Here is a 15,849-nt window from a genome sequence, read left to right as displayed (position 1 = left end):
AATTCGGATCTGTAAGAATCTAAAGAAGTCTAGAGTAACTCACTCCCGTGCAATCACTACCCAAACCCGCAAAAGACCAAAACTGAAAACACTTAATTACCTCCCGGTTTGTCAAGTGACAGAATATAAGGTATCTCTAAACTCTCAATTATCGTTCTTATGAAAACGTTAACAATAAATCATACACTAGTTACAAACACACAGTAAGTAACCTAATATGCATCCATACATGAAAGACATTCACCAAGACGCATATGAAACAATAAATTAATAATAAATTAATACCAAATACGCATATGCATCACAACCAAATACAATAAAAATTTTACCAAAACATCAACCAATTAATAATAATTCAAAACTGAAAATAAAGCGAGTCTACAAAGTAATCATCCAAACCCATGCAGTATAACAATTTAGCCTCTTATAATTATGAACGAAACAAATATAAAATATATATTATGGTTCATCGTAAAAAGAAATAAAAATAATTGAGCTACTAGCCTGCTTTTTAATTAATGAGCTGTGTGCCTAGTTAAATTAATTCACCAGCCTGCTTACTTGAATAATTATTATTTCTTTTAATTCTGGCCGTGAGCAAAGTTTGACGAGCTTGCGAGCTTCCTTTTCAATCAAATTGTCGTGCACTTTTTGTTCACCTCCTGACTCACGGCTAGGGTTCTGCCCCCTTGTTTCAACATTAACCAATAAAAATCCCTTTTATTATTTTTTTCTTTCTATCCATACTTCTCATGGGCTGCCAAAACAATTAAAAATATATATATAAATAACCTAGCCCACGAATTGTTAGACCATAATAATTCATGATCTAAAACATTACTAATTATTTTAGTGTTATTGGATTTAAATAATCCCACCTTTAATGAATTGGCCAATAATAATCCCACCTCCGGTATTTCCCGCTGGCAGTCCCACCTTTTCAATGTTTTTTGTTTTATAAACCAGCGTTAAAAAAACTTAACGGGGTTAAGTTTTTGATGATGTGGCTGGTGAGTTGGCAGTGTCATAATCCTACATGGCTTTTCCCTTTTAATCCTAAAATGCAGTTACTATATTAATCCTACAAAAACGAGATGCAGGGGATTCGAACCGGCGCCTCCAGCCCCGCAGTCAACACCCACATGCATGAGCCAACCGATCTGAGTGATCCTTTGATAAAAATCCAGAAACAGAAACTATATAACCAGACATTCGCAACCCAAAGAGTATTATGAACTCTAGATTATCAATCGGCCAGGTCGTTATTTAATTGACCGATTGAAATTAGGGCTATTAAAGAGTGAATGACGACGAACACAAACGTATAATTAGTTACCTATAAAGATGATTGGAAGAGGGTTAATTTGATCCCGGTAGTGACGGCGGAAGGGGCTCAAGAACACGCATCAAAACATCAATGATAATATAATTCATTATAGGGTAACTGTAGGCGATGTATGTGAGGTTCTTTCTGAAAGTTTAATTGAATTATTATGAACAATATAAAGTATATTGATTAACAGGTTACGTCGGTTCATTCAAACGAGTAATACGAATCAATAATTGATCTCATTCCATGTTTATGGTGTCGGTGGGCTCGTTATGGTATGCATAAGGATATGCAAGATTCAATTTCTAAGTTTAGGACAAGAATTATAGTGCAAGCTAGTGATTTGGGTATCCGGGTTCGCTAATCGGGTTTCGGGTTTGGGTCAGATCCAAGTTAATAAATCTGGATAATAGGATTTAATATAATAAAATATAGTAATTGCATTTTAATCCAAAGGGAAAAGCCATGTAGGATTATGACACTGCCAACTCACCAGCCACATCAGCAAAAACTTAACCCCGTTAAGTTTTTTTAACGCTGGTTTATAAAACAAAAAAAACATTAAAAATGTGGGACTGCCAGCGAGAAATACCGGATGTGGGATTATTATTGGCCAATTCATTAAAGGTGGGATTATTTAAATCCAATAATCCATTATTTTAATGTGTTGAATTATTGTTGGTAATACACTTCAACGAATTTTTAAGAAATCTTTTATTTTGTTTTATATATTATCATAAGAGAAAATTCCAATTTGACTCCCCGAAATATATCGGCGGGATATGGATTAGCCACTGAAAACTAATTTGCGCATTATGGACGTCTGTCATATTTGGGCAGGGCAATCTGTGCCCTTCCGTCAAATATTTATGTTAATGACCATTTAGAAGGAGGGTGTTTTAGACTTTTTACATAGAGAAAATTGGCCGCTCAGTCTGTGCCCTTCTGATTATTATATTTTTCAAAAGCTTGAAAAAACCATGTTGCTGTAAAAATGGCAGTCCGACCACCGGGTATTTTTTTCTTCCTCCTTCTTCAGGTTTCCTTACCCCCATTCTCCACCACAATTTCCTCCTCTCCTTCCTTTTCCTTACTCCTCTCATCTTCCTTCCTCCATACTCAATATATATATATATACACACACATATATACATACCTCCATCATCATCCAAGAAACCCACTCATCATCCAAGAAGCCGGCCACTTTCTCCCCGTCCCCGTAGCCACCATCAACAGTAGCCACCATTTTTTAGCTAAAAATACAACCCGAAACGACCCATTTTTAGCTAAAAAACAACCCGAAACAACCCAAACGGCACGTTTTTTAACAAACTTTAAACCCGAAACAACCTAAAAAAACCGTTTTTTAGCTAAAAATACAAGCCAAAACAACCCGAAACGACCCTTTTTTAGCTAAAAAACAACCCGAAACAACCCAAACGGGCCGTTTTTTAACAAACTTTAAACCCGAAAAAACCTAAACGAACCGTTTTTTAGTTAAAAATACAACCCCGAAACGACCCTTTTTAGTTAAAAAACAACCCGAAACAACCTAAACGAACCATTTTTTAACTAAAAATACAACCCGAAACGACCCTTTTTTAGCTAAAAAAACAACCCGAAACAACCAAAAAACGGTTCGTTTAGGTGGTTTCGGGTTTAAATTTTGCTAAAAAACGTTTCGTTTTGCTAGTTTCGGGTTCGTTTGGATGATATATGTGATGATGATATATATGATTATGATGATAAACAAACATCACACATTAATGTTAAGAAGGTATATATATTTCATATTGTATATGTATAACAATGTTGGCTTACTTCAAATGGTTAGTTTTGTTGGTTGTTAAAGAGCAGGTCGGGGGTTCGAACCCCACTCCAAACGATATATAGAATTATTAGTTTTAAATTAATTATAGGTTCAGAAGTAAAATGGTAATTTTACCATTTTTTGGTCAGTCAACTAACGGTCAACATGACGGAATGGCACAGATTGCCCCGCCAAAATATAACAGACTTCCATAATGCGCAAATAAATTTTCAGTGGCTAATCCATATCCCGCCTATATATTGCAGGGAGGCAAATTGGAATTTTCTCTTATCATAATAATCTTTTGTATTTAAGTTCCACAAGGCTACAATTAATAATATATATAACAGTGGATTCGAACGCTCATTATTTTCAAGTTTAGTACTCATTGTCTCTTTAACCATTAAAACCCAAATATATCCACTAATAATATTATTCAATAAAAACCTAGCTCAAAAGTATATAAAAATGTGTAAAATATTTATATAATAATATGTATATTTTAGATCATATCACTTTTCATGACGATCTTCATTCATCCATTAATCTTGGAGGAGGAGCAGGAGGTGGTAGTGGTGGGTTTAAACATGGAGTTGTTTTTGGAGGTGGAGGTGGTGAACGTGGTGGTAGTGGTCTTGGAGGTGGAGGCGGTGGTGGTCTCGTAGGTGGAGGTGGTGGTCTTGGAGGTGGAGGTGGTGGTGGTCTTGTAGGTGGAGGTGGCAACCGTGGTGGTGTTCTTGGAGGTGGAGGTGGTGATCATGGTGGCGGTGGTATTGGAGGTGGAGGCGACGATCGTGTAGTTGGCGGTCATGGTTATCGTGCAAGTGATGGTGGTTATCGTGGAGGTGGATATGAAGATGAAGATGTAAGTCCTATACCGATATACACCTACTACTACTACTACTACTACTTACATAGGCCTCGTGCTCCTGTAGTAGGTGGTCGTCGGAATTACAGCAGCCTCCGTAGGCCTTCTCTTCCTTATACGGTTATGGGATTATCATTAATCCTTCTTGTGTTTTTCACTTAACATCTCCATGCATGTATACTTATTGTGTTTCCTTGGTTTGTAAGTGTTCGGTAGTGTCGGAATAATTGTGGTTATTTGTGTGACGTTGGTTATGTTTCCAATCAATGGTGTTTAATTTTAGGCTTTCAGGTTGGTGATTTGTGATGTGTTCTTGTATCTATGGTTTTTCACTTGTTTAATTTTATGCGATTGATCTTCGATTTAGACTTAAGGGTTTAACAATGGTAAAGGAGTGTTGGCATTCAAGTTTGAGAACAGTGATGCGACAAAACTAGATTAGAAGAAGAAGAAACCCGTTCGAAAGTGCGACAAATCTAGGTCTTTGAACCACTCTCTGACGGCAAGTCGGTGTTGGTATCATGTGCAACGTACACCCTAGATTTGAAAATCGACTTTGATGTAAATTAAGTGTGGAAAATATGGTCCTGAAAATTTAATTTGATATTCGCGTCCTATTCTAGGTTTTTATCGATCAAAACATTAATATATTACCCTTACAACATCAGGTTCTTAGGTGAAAGACAACACTTGCACAATCGACATATGGACACCTTCACAAAACATTGAAATCATTAATTTTATAATAGTTGTGTTGAAGTTCCATCCAGAGTCATTGATCTTCAACCTTGTAAATCATCGACGAGCTTTACCTAAGGCCATCAAAAGTTTAAAACACCACTTGTTAGTATATCAAGTATATGATATCATATAACAACCTAGTACACAAATCCCAACATTGAAATATTTAAAAATCTCAAGATTTCATTAACCCAACGTAATGTTTGTCGGGTTAAGTGTAACCTACACTTTTACGCTGACATCTGCGAAATGTCTAATTTTGCTCAGCACCATCTCAGCGTAGGGTGAGTCGACATAGGGTACTCTGATACGAGTACCAAAATTCCATTTTTCCCTTTCTTTTGAAATTTGACGTGTTGCTTCAATCTTGAACTTCTCATACCCGTTTCTAGTAAGTCCAAGCACATCAGATGAACTAAATAAATACATGGTGCAAACTACGATCTCAACCCAAATTCAATTTAGAAATCGACACACATCAACTTCTTTTTATCCAAAACTTACTTTGAATAAAACGTGTGTCAAAATTCACTTGATGCATATTTGTGGTATGTTGATCCTACATTTCACACGTATATGATTCATTTAATATAATTCACAAGTATTACATTATATATATATATAGGGTAAAGTTAAAATATAAATGACAACAAAAATGAGAAGGGTGAAAAGGAATCCAGTCCATTGATCTTAGATTTGAATGACTGAGATTAATTTAATAAATAAAAATTGATGAAAAAGGCATTAAGGTAATAACCCGCATTTGTTGACTTTCTCTCTCCACATGCAAGGCACATGCCAATTCCCCAATCATTTTAAAATGTCCATAACTTTTTCATACGACATTATTTTTTTAAAAAAAATTCACCATAATAATAAGCGTTTTTTTATCTTTAATATGAGTATCATATTGTTATATAAAAATAAAAAAAATATTAATGGGTTTTTTAATTGTGTTTTTTTGTTGTTCATTGTGTCATTATGTAATATGTTGTTTTCATTGTGTTTTACATTTCAAGTCATTGTGTTATATATATTCACCATTGTGTGTTACGTTTTAGGCCATTGTGTTATACGTATTCGCCATTGTGTCTTGCGTTTTAGGTCATTGTTTTATACGTATTCACCATTGTGTTTTACGTTTCAAGTTATTGTGTAATATGTATTAATGGCGAAAAAAGACACAATGGCGAAAAAAGACACAATGGTGTGCGAAAAGACACAATGAAGATAAAAGACACAATGACAAAAAAGACACAATGATAAGCGAAATGACACAATGGTGTGCGAAAAGACACAATGATAAGCGAAAAGACACAATGAAGAAAAAAGACACAATGATAAGTGAAAAGACACAATGAAGAAAAAAGACACAATGACGAAAAAAGACACAATGATAAGCGAAAAGACACAATGGTGTGCGAAAAGACACAATGACGAAAAAAGACACAATGATAACCGAAAAGACACAATGGTGTGCGAAAAGACACAATGATAACCGAAAAGACACAATGGTGTGTGAAAAGACACAATGACGAAAAAAGACACAATTATAAGCGAAAAGACACAATGGTGTGCGAAAAGAAACAATGACAAAAAAAGACACAATGATAAGCGAAAAGACACAATGGTATCCGAAATGACACAATGCCGAAAAAATACACAATGATAAGCGGAAAAACACAATGGTGTGCGAAAAGACACAATGGTGTACGAAAAAAGACACAATTATAAGCGAAAAGACACAATGACGAAAAAAGACACAATGTTAAGCGAAAAGACACAATGGTGTGCGAAAAAGACACAATGACGAAAAAAGACACAATTATAAGCGAAAAGACACAATGGTGTGCGAAAGGACACAATGACGAAAAAAGACACAATGATAAGCGAAAAAGACACAATGGTGTGCGAAAAGACACAATGACGTGATTTTTGTTTTAAATTTTATATAACAAAAATCATACTCATATTAAAGATAAAAAACGCTTGTTATTATGATGAATTTTTTTAAAAAAAAATATCATACGAAAAAGTTATAAACGTTCTAAAATGATGGGGGTATTAACATGTGCCTTGCATGTGGAGAGAGAAAATGTGTACAATTACCTTTATACCTTTTTTTCTTTGGTCCTCACTTGACACATGTCAATTATTTATGGCTTCTCAAACTTCTAATTTTTATCACCCTTTGTAGAATAACTTGACCCTATATATATATATATATATATATACATATATATATATATATATACATATATATATATATATATCTATATATATATATATATAGATATATATATATATATATATATATATATGTATATATATATATATATATATTACAAACTACTTAATCAATATTACTATCATATCAAATTAGTCCCACAAGATCGAACAACCCTAAGGCCTATACCATTATTCTGTAGGAATACTGTTCAAAAATAAACTAAAACTGAAAACTTTTATTAATAATAACCCATATTACAATACAAGAAAAAAAATGAAAATTAAAGTATAGAAACCAAATTACAAACATATTAGAAAGAAATAACAATGTGACTGAGGCACGTGTAAACCACGCTTTCCTTAAAACAGATTTTCGGGCCACCCAGGTGAACCCGTCTGTTTCCCAGGGTACAACAGCCTAAGCAGATTGTATTGCCGGGATTAGCCTAGCACATAAACTATACCTGAAACAAGAGCGTGTAAGATCGAAAAGTCGGGAAATTCTTTTGGTTGTGTGTGAGATTGCATGAACAATATTTCTCTCTACCAAAAAAGATCCAAGACCTATGGTGGTATATATATATATATATATATATATATATATATATATATATATATATGAGCCATGCCCCAACCAAAATACTTAACACACCATTAACTATAAGAGTTAAGTTGAATTTGAATGCAACACTTATGAGACTTGAATAATTCAATTAACTCTTGAAACTTATCGATTTCTCATTCAAATATAATTATATTTAGCAATAATAATTATATTACAATAATTATTATACTAAATTTTCCAACAATCTCCCACATGAATGGAGATAGATGCGTACGCCCAAGTGTCAAATATAGTTACAACGGTTGAGTGTTGCAGGAGAGGTAGGTGTTCCCTTTGAACCCTCGTTTGTGAAATATACTTTGTCTCAAAGCGGTTAGTAGACGCGGTGTCCTTGAACCAACCCCTTTTTACGTAGACGTTATTACATTTCACACAACACTCTTCCTGGTCTGGCTAACACCTAATTGTCGTGTCTGTTATGGTCATGAAACACTAGCTTGGTTCTGGAAGAGCTCTAGGATTTACGCACCCCACAAATCCATTCGAAGCGACCCCACTTCCCTCTCACATAGGTGAGTTTTTTTCTACAAATCATTTATAGTGTTATGCTTAACCTCCTTTGACATCACTGATTTATTATCAGAATGGATTAGGAAGTATACAATTCCCTTTATATGTTGTGGTACTCCCCCATAGTGACCTCAGTTTATACAGTTAGGTTGTCCTATTGAACCTAGATCATGGGATCTCCACTCTTCTAGGATAGGTTTTCCTTTGTAGAAACTCACTTCATGGGATTTAGTCCCATTCCTCTCGAAGACTTACATACGACCTCTCTGCTTAAGTCTTTTGTAAGTGGATCCGCAATGTTATCCATAAACTTCACGTAATCAATAGTGATAACTCCCATTAAGAGAAGTTGTTGTATAGTATTATGTCTTCGGCGTATGTGTCTAAATTTGCCATTATACATTGCACTTTGAGCTCTCCCAATCTCAGACTGGCAATCACAATGTATGTAAATAGCCATAACATGTTTTGGCCATCCTGGAATATATTCCAAAAATTGGTGTAACCATTCCGCCTCTTTACCAGCTTTATCTAATGCAATTAACTTAGATTCCATCGTAGATCTCGCTATAAGAGTTTGCTTGGAGGATTTCCAAGATATAGCAGCTCCTCCAAGGGTAAACACATAACCACTTGTGGATTTAGAATCTTTCATGTTGGATATCCAGTTAGCATCACTATATCCTTCTACAACAACTGGGTCTTGGCCATAATGCAGTCCATAACTCCTTGTGTATCTCAAATATCTTAATAATCCTGTCATACTCTTCCAATGTTCAGAGCTAGGATTACTAGTATATCTACTTAGCCTACTCACATCATATGCTAAGCCCGGACAGGTACACGATATAAGATACATAAGACTGCCAATTAATCTTGAATACTCCAACTAAGCAACCCTCACCTATGTTCTTTGACAAATGTTGGCTAGTATCAATTGGAGATTGAGCTATACTCGTATCTCTCATATTCAAAGATTTTATCTACATAATGAGATTGACTTAACACAAGACCGTTTTAGGTTCTAATGATCTTAACTCCAAGAATCACATCGGCTAAACCCATGTCTTTCATGTAAAATATCTGTTTCAACATATCTTTAGTAGATTTGATCTTCTTATATCATCACTCCCTATGATAAGCATATCATCCACATACAGGCATAAAATCACATAACCTCTAGATGTGTCTTTCACATAGCCATACTTGTCCCACTCATTTATTTTGAAACCATTTTCTAGCATGGCTTGGTCAAAATTTTGGTGCCATTGTTTTGGAGCCTGCTTCAAACCATATAGGGACTTGACGAGTTTGCAGACTTTACCCTCCCGGAAAAGAGCTAAAAAACCCTCAGGTTGTTCCATATATATTTCTTCGTCTAACTCCCCATTTATAAATGCAGTTTTTACATCAATTTGATGTATTTCCAAATTTCTCAAAGCAGCAATCGCAAGCACCAACCTTATAGAGGTTATTCGAGTCACAGGTAAATATATATCACAATAGTCTAGACCTTCCTTCTGTCTAAACCCTTTGATTACTAAACTTGCCTTGTACTTATCAATGGAACCATCCATTTTCATCTTCTTTTTGAATATCCAACGATATCCAAGCGGTTTACAACCCGGTGGAAGATCCACTAGTTCCCAAGTATGATTATGTAAGGTAGAATCAATTTCATTGTTAATGGCTTTCTTTCCATTGTGGTCCTTCTGAAGAGGTGACCACCTCTCGATAGGTTTGGGGCTTAGCCTCAACCAAGTAAGTAAGAAAATTAGGTCCAAAGGATTTCTCAGTCCTTTGCCTTTTGCTTCTTCTTGGCTCAACCTCCTCAGCCTCAGATTATTCTTGAGTTTCATCTTGAACAATCTCATCGATTAACATGTGTTGATGTACTAGCAGGTGTTGATGAACTAGCATGTGTAGATGAGCTAGCACATCCAAACATGGAAATACATCTTCAACGAATGATACATTCCTTGATTCCATTATAGTATTTTTGTGTATGTCGAGATTCTTTTGATTCATGAACAAGAAACCTATATGCACTACCATGATGAGAATATCCTATAAATACACAATCTAAGGTTTTGTGTCCTATCTTTTGAGTCTTTGGTGGTGGTATGATCACTTTTGCTATGCACCATTACACTTTTAAGTATTTATAAGATGCTTTTCTACCTTTCCATAATTCATAAGGAGTTGCATCCTTATTCTTGAAAGGTATTTTGTTCAAAAGATAATTAGGCAACAAAACTACTTCCACCCACATGTCCGGGCTTAACCCGGAACTCAGCAATAAGGCATTCATCATTTCTTTTAAGGTACGATTCTTACGTTTTGCAATGCCATTAGATTGTGGGGAGTATGGTGGGGTAAGCTCATGAACAAATCCACTTTGTGCGCATAGATCTAAAAATGGTGCAACATATTCACCACCTCTATCGCTTACACTTTTATTTTTCTAGTTTAGAGAAAATTGCTAAATGAGTCCCTGTGGTCTTTCTACGGAGTCACAATTAGTCCCTGTTAAGAATTATGAACTTTGTACGTCCCCATGGTTTACAAACTTGAACTATGTGAGTCCCTCCGTCTAACATCCGTTAATTTATCCATCCAAGTAAGCATGAAATTACTTTCCTACCCTTGATTGATTAAAACAAATAAATTATGCCCATTTTCTTGTTCACGATCAATCTTCTGGTTCAATTATGGAACCATAATTCTTCTTGCCCCTTTTCTTCCACGATTCACTCCAGCAATTTAAATCTCTACAGCCACAATCAAGCAAATCTCTACAGCCACAATCAAGCAGTACCCTAATTCTTCTTCTCTTACCCTCAAACCCTTACAGCCACGATCAGGTCTCTATCGATTTCAGGTAACCCCTCAACTTTTTACATAATCAGTTCATCGCTTATGTATGTTTACTTCTGGTTCGAGAATTAATTTCAATTTTTCTTTTTTTTCACAATTTTTTTCAATTTTTCAATTTTTGTGTATGTTTACTTACATAATCAGTTCATCCCTTACAGCCACGATCAATTTTTTTCTTAATTTCAATTAATTTCGAGTTTCAATTAATTTCGATTTTCAATTTTTTTTCTAAGTTTGATATTTTGATTGCTTTTTATTGATTCATCAGGAGTATATCACAAGGTGCCATGGTCAATTTTTTTGCGAAAATGTCACAATTCTCTTCATCTTTGTCAGCGAAATCGAGGTCATAAGGTGTCAGTGCATCAGATTTGTTTTGTTCATGTGGTGTGGGTACGTGCTATCGTATATCCCGGACGGATGCTAACCCCGGCCGACGCTTTTTGTGTTGTGTAAGTGCTGTGAATGTATTCAACTGATTTTTAACTTAATTTTGAATGAAATTAGTTGATTATATTGGATGATTGATTGTGGTTGCTCATTACAGAAGGTTTCTTGTGGATGGCTAAGGTGGGCGGATACGCCTACTTGTCCCGGGTGTGAAATGATCCCTGCATTGGTGAAGAGTATGAACAAGAAAGACGAGTATGCAAGAACTAAAGCCAAGGAAGTCGCCAAGTTGAAGATTGTTTTAGGAATTAGTTGGATGTTTTTCCTTGTTTACGTTTGTACGTTTTGATTCTTGTGTAGTTTTTATTTGTACTCTGTAAACATTTAATAGTTGAATTTTAATGTTAGTTGTTTATGTTCACTCTATGTTAATGGTAATTGTTTATAAAGTAGACCGGATTTATAGTCTCATTTGAATAAGAGTTTGTATGAAGTGAACCAGATTTATAGTTTGTATTGTTACAAACTAACAATAACACATTGTTTTATAGCATTCATACAAAGTCAATACCATCAAAACATGGTCAATACCATTACACATAACCAAGTCTAAAACAAAGTCAATACCATTACACATAACCAAGTCCAAAACAAAGTCAATACCATTACACATAACCAAATCCAAAACAAAGTCAATATCACATAACCATCCCAAAATTATAAAAAGTCAAGACCATCACCCAAGTGGCGCACCGGTGCAGGTTTTACGATTATGGCCAAAACCACCACACTTGCCGCATTTTATCGTGCCTCCTTTTCTTGTCATTCTTCCTCCCTTAGAAAACACTTTCTCAACCTCATTAACTCTTTTTGTTCTCTTCTCCTCAGCAACTCTATTTGTCGTCTCATCCCGTGACTTGTTTCTCTTCTTCTTTGGCCTACCAATCTATGCAAAAGACGTAATAACATGTAGAATTAATACTTTTCCAATATATGCAAAAGACTTAAAAACATTTGGATTGTTACCTGTTTATGATGTTTTGGTGGAATCAGTGTTGTTGGACACCGTGAAGGCATCCAATAATCTTGACTTGGGATTGGCATTATTTGGTTGTCATACACCTTTTTCCAAGTATTTAACGAGTAAGCCTCAGATACCCATTGCTCAGGTATGCCAACATTCATAGTATTGATAGCCATGTCATTTATAGCCGTCACTGCATGTTTACACGGCATCCCTGTCAAATCCCACTTCCTACAAGTGTATGTTTTGTATTTCACGTTCACCACGTATTGAGACCTTATGCTGTTCACCTATCAATACAAAAAGCAACTTTAGAATCAAAAATTAAGAATAACGAATGGCATGTATAGTATTGTACCTGGTAATTATGAGAATCCACCATAAGAACAGTCAATTATGAAGCCTCGGTCTTGATTTCTTCAAATGTTTTTGTAGCATTTGGCGTTAACGGGCCAGCAGCCTTTGAAACCATCTTTCTCACATTGATAATCCGCCTTGTCATGTATTCTCTGATATACTCCAAGCATGTGATCACAGGTTTGTCCCTTGCTCCAACTAATTGCTTGTTAAAGCTCTCACACATATTGTTCAACTGCATATCACACTTTTCCCTACCTGAATAATGTGCTTTTGACCATGATTTAGCTGGAATCTGATTAAGCCAATCATATAATGTAGCATCTGCTTCTTTTATTTCCTCCATGGCTTTCAAATAGTAAGGAATGGAAGTGGCACTGGCCGCTTTTAAGAACATATTTTTGAACACATCTCCATGCCATTGCTTTCTCATGTTCTCAAGGATGTGTCTAACGCAAAATCGATGCTCAGCCCTAGGGAACACGTTTTGTAATGCTGGAATTAGGCCCTACAACATTAAAAACAGCAACAAATATAGCATTAACAACATTAAAAACAACATTTACAGTGTTAACAGCAACAATACAACATTAACAGCAACAAATACAGCATTAACAGCAACAAATATAGCATTAACAGCATTAACAGCAACAAATACAGCATTTACAGCATTAACAACAACAAATACAACATTTACAGCATTAACAGCAACAAATACAACATTTACAGCATTAACAGCAACAAATACAACATTAACAGCAACAAATACAGCAATTTACAGCACAAAAAAACAGCATTTGCAGCATAAAAAACATCATTTACAGCATAAAAAAAGCATAAAAACAGCATTAACAACATCGAATTACCTTTTGACGGTCACTAATAAAAGTGAAGTTAGCATCGGTGGGTAAATCAAGGGTATCTTTAAGGCACTCTAAGAACCATGTCCACGAGTGTAGAGTTTCAGCTTCCACCAGTGCAAAAGCAACTGGATAAATACACTTGTTAGCATCTAGACTTACTGAAGTCAAGATTTGACCTGGAAATGGGCCTTTCATAAAACATCCATCTAGCCCCAAAAATTCTCTTCCCAACATTTGAAAACCTTTCTTTGTAGCACCATAACATATATAAACCCTCCTAAATTGCCTAGTACGACTGTTAGGGTCAAGACATGGTTCAACATCTACCTTGACATGGGTACCGGGGTTGGCTTTTACTAGTTGTTCAAGGTATGCTCTTAGCCTACCGCATTGTTGTATAAAATCACCATCCTTTTTATCATTAGCAACCTTCTTTGCTCTTCTAACTTTCAATTTGGAAACGTGGATTTGGTGCTTCTTTTGAATTTGATCTTGAAGAGATTTCACGGGGATTGTAGGATTGGTTTCAATTTCTAGCTCGATCTCCCGCGCTATGGTGCCCATAGTGTATAGACTAACAACCCTAGTTTGGAGACATTGATGTTTGGGGGAGATTGTCTTTACACACCATTGATCTAAAATGGATGGTCTTGAGATCTGAATTGCCCAAGGGCAAGTGGGTTTAGTGTTCCTTTTTTTTGACACTTTGAGACTTAGGGTTTTCCCTAGTTAGCAAGTTTGATCCCTTACCACTAATCAAAGTAGGATTTTTACCCAAACATACAACTCTATATCTTATATTGTCATTTTTCTTAATGTAAAGATCTCTTCTTGATGCCACTGCATAAGTTTTAACCATCTCATTCAACGTATCCTTATTTTCAATTAACTGTCCGACATAGAATGGGCATGCATCACTCCCAGGCCCGGGACAAATTGCTTTCCTTCTTATCCTCTGCTTAACCGTATTCAACACAGTGGAATTATCTTCATCACTGTAAACAAGGTCAATGTCAATACTCTCCTCCTGTTCATCACCTTCATAATCATCCAGGGAATTATCTGTGGCGTTATAAACTTCAACCACATCAGCATCAACATTATACTTGAAGACACTCATGTCAACTTCTACATCTTCCAAATAATCAGAACCATTTTCTTCAACATCGTAATCTGGATCATCCTCTGTTTCATATGAATCTGATTCATGTGAATCGGTTTCATCACAATCTTCCTCATTTAACCTATTCGATGTGTTTTCTAAATCAACATCAACTTCATCTACTTCATTTGCAAAGTGAAAATGGGAAGAGGACGATAAATTGTTTATCAAACGTGAATGCCCATGTTCAACATATATCTCAATAACCTTAATCCCACCTCTTACAATATCAAATATTTTCTTAAAATCAAGATTGTCACACAGTGGATGCATACCCCAATCCATACACTTATTTGGTTCTCTAAAATGAAAGTAAAGTACCTCGTTAGGAGAATATCCTAGATTTCTTGCCATATCCACCAAATCATCCTTACCAATTTTTCCAACCTCGACATTGTCAATGAAAACCGACCGACCTCCCCCATATGCTTTACCGGGAAATTGAGAAAACTCACCACCATGGAAAATATTAAATGTAAATAATTTATTATCATCTGTAATTAAAAAAAAAGAATCAACCTTTTTTAATGGTTTTGAATTGAAAAAAACCTAACTATGATATCGACCATGGAAATTGAATAAAACTTAACTTTGATTTTCAAAAAAAAACATTAATCAATCTTTTAAAACAAAAAAAAACTAATAAGAACTTACTGTAACTTTCTATATCAAAATCCTCATTGGTAAGGCGCAACCTCCATACTCGCCGACTATAATTTCCGTCACACCTTTGAACGACACCCGGAAAATCCGTCACATCAATGACGGGGGCAGCAAAATCCATCAACGCCGCCTTTATTGAAGGTCGCCGGGGCTGTTAAGGGCCGCCGGAATTTGAAGGTCGCCGGATTCTGTTTATATTGAAGGTCGCCGGATTCTGTTAAGGGCCGCCGGAATTTTTTGGATGGTCTGTACTATTGAACGGCTATGAAGTAAGATGTAATATTGATTGTCCAGGGTAAAATTGTTTTAGGGTAAATATTTTAGGTCAAGATTACATAACTGCCCTTATTTGGATGGATAAATTAACAGATGTTAGACGGAGGGACTCACATAGTTCAAG

The 15,849-nt window shown here is 35.5% G+C and overlaps 1 protein-coding gene and 1 long non-coding RNA gene across 2 annotated transcripts; one reads left to right on the top strand and one right to left on the bottom strand.

Moving 5' to 3' along the window:
- The first annotated feature begins 11,245 nt into the window (after positions 1-11,245).
- On the top strand, positions 11,246-11,802 carry LOC143565663 (uncharacterized). Its single transcript, XR_013141113.1, has 2 exons — positions 11,246-11,442; positions 11,538-11,802. It is a non-coding gene; the product is annotated as an uncharacterized LOC143565663 (long non-coding RNA).
- Positions 11,803-13,609: 1,807 nt separating this feature from the next.
- LOC143565660 (uncharacterized) lies at positions 13,610-14,188 on the bottom strand. Its single transcript, XM_077052561.1, has one exon. The coding sequence runs from the start codon at positions 14,186-14,188 to the stop codon at positions 13,610-13,612; it is 579 nt and encodes a 192-aa protein (XP_076908676.1).
- Between the last annotated feature and the right edge of the window lie 1,661 nt (positions 14,189-15,849).

The sequence above is a fragment of the Bidens hawaiensis genome, unplaced genomic scaffold, assembly GCF_021521415.1.
Source record: "Bidens hawaiensis isolate Kalapana, Puna unplaced genomic scaffold, B.hawaiensis_p1.1 tig00022506_1, whole genome shotgun sequence".
Taxonomy (NCBI): domain Eukaryota; kingdom Viridiplantae; phylum Streptophyta; class Magnoliopsida; order Asterales; family Asteraceae; genus Bidens; species Bidens hawaiensis.
The sequence above is the reverse complement of the archived record's forward strand: the minus strand, read 5'-3'. Positions and strand labels throughout refer to the sequence as shown.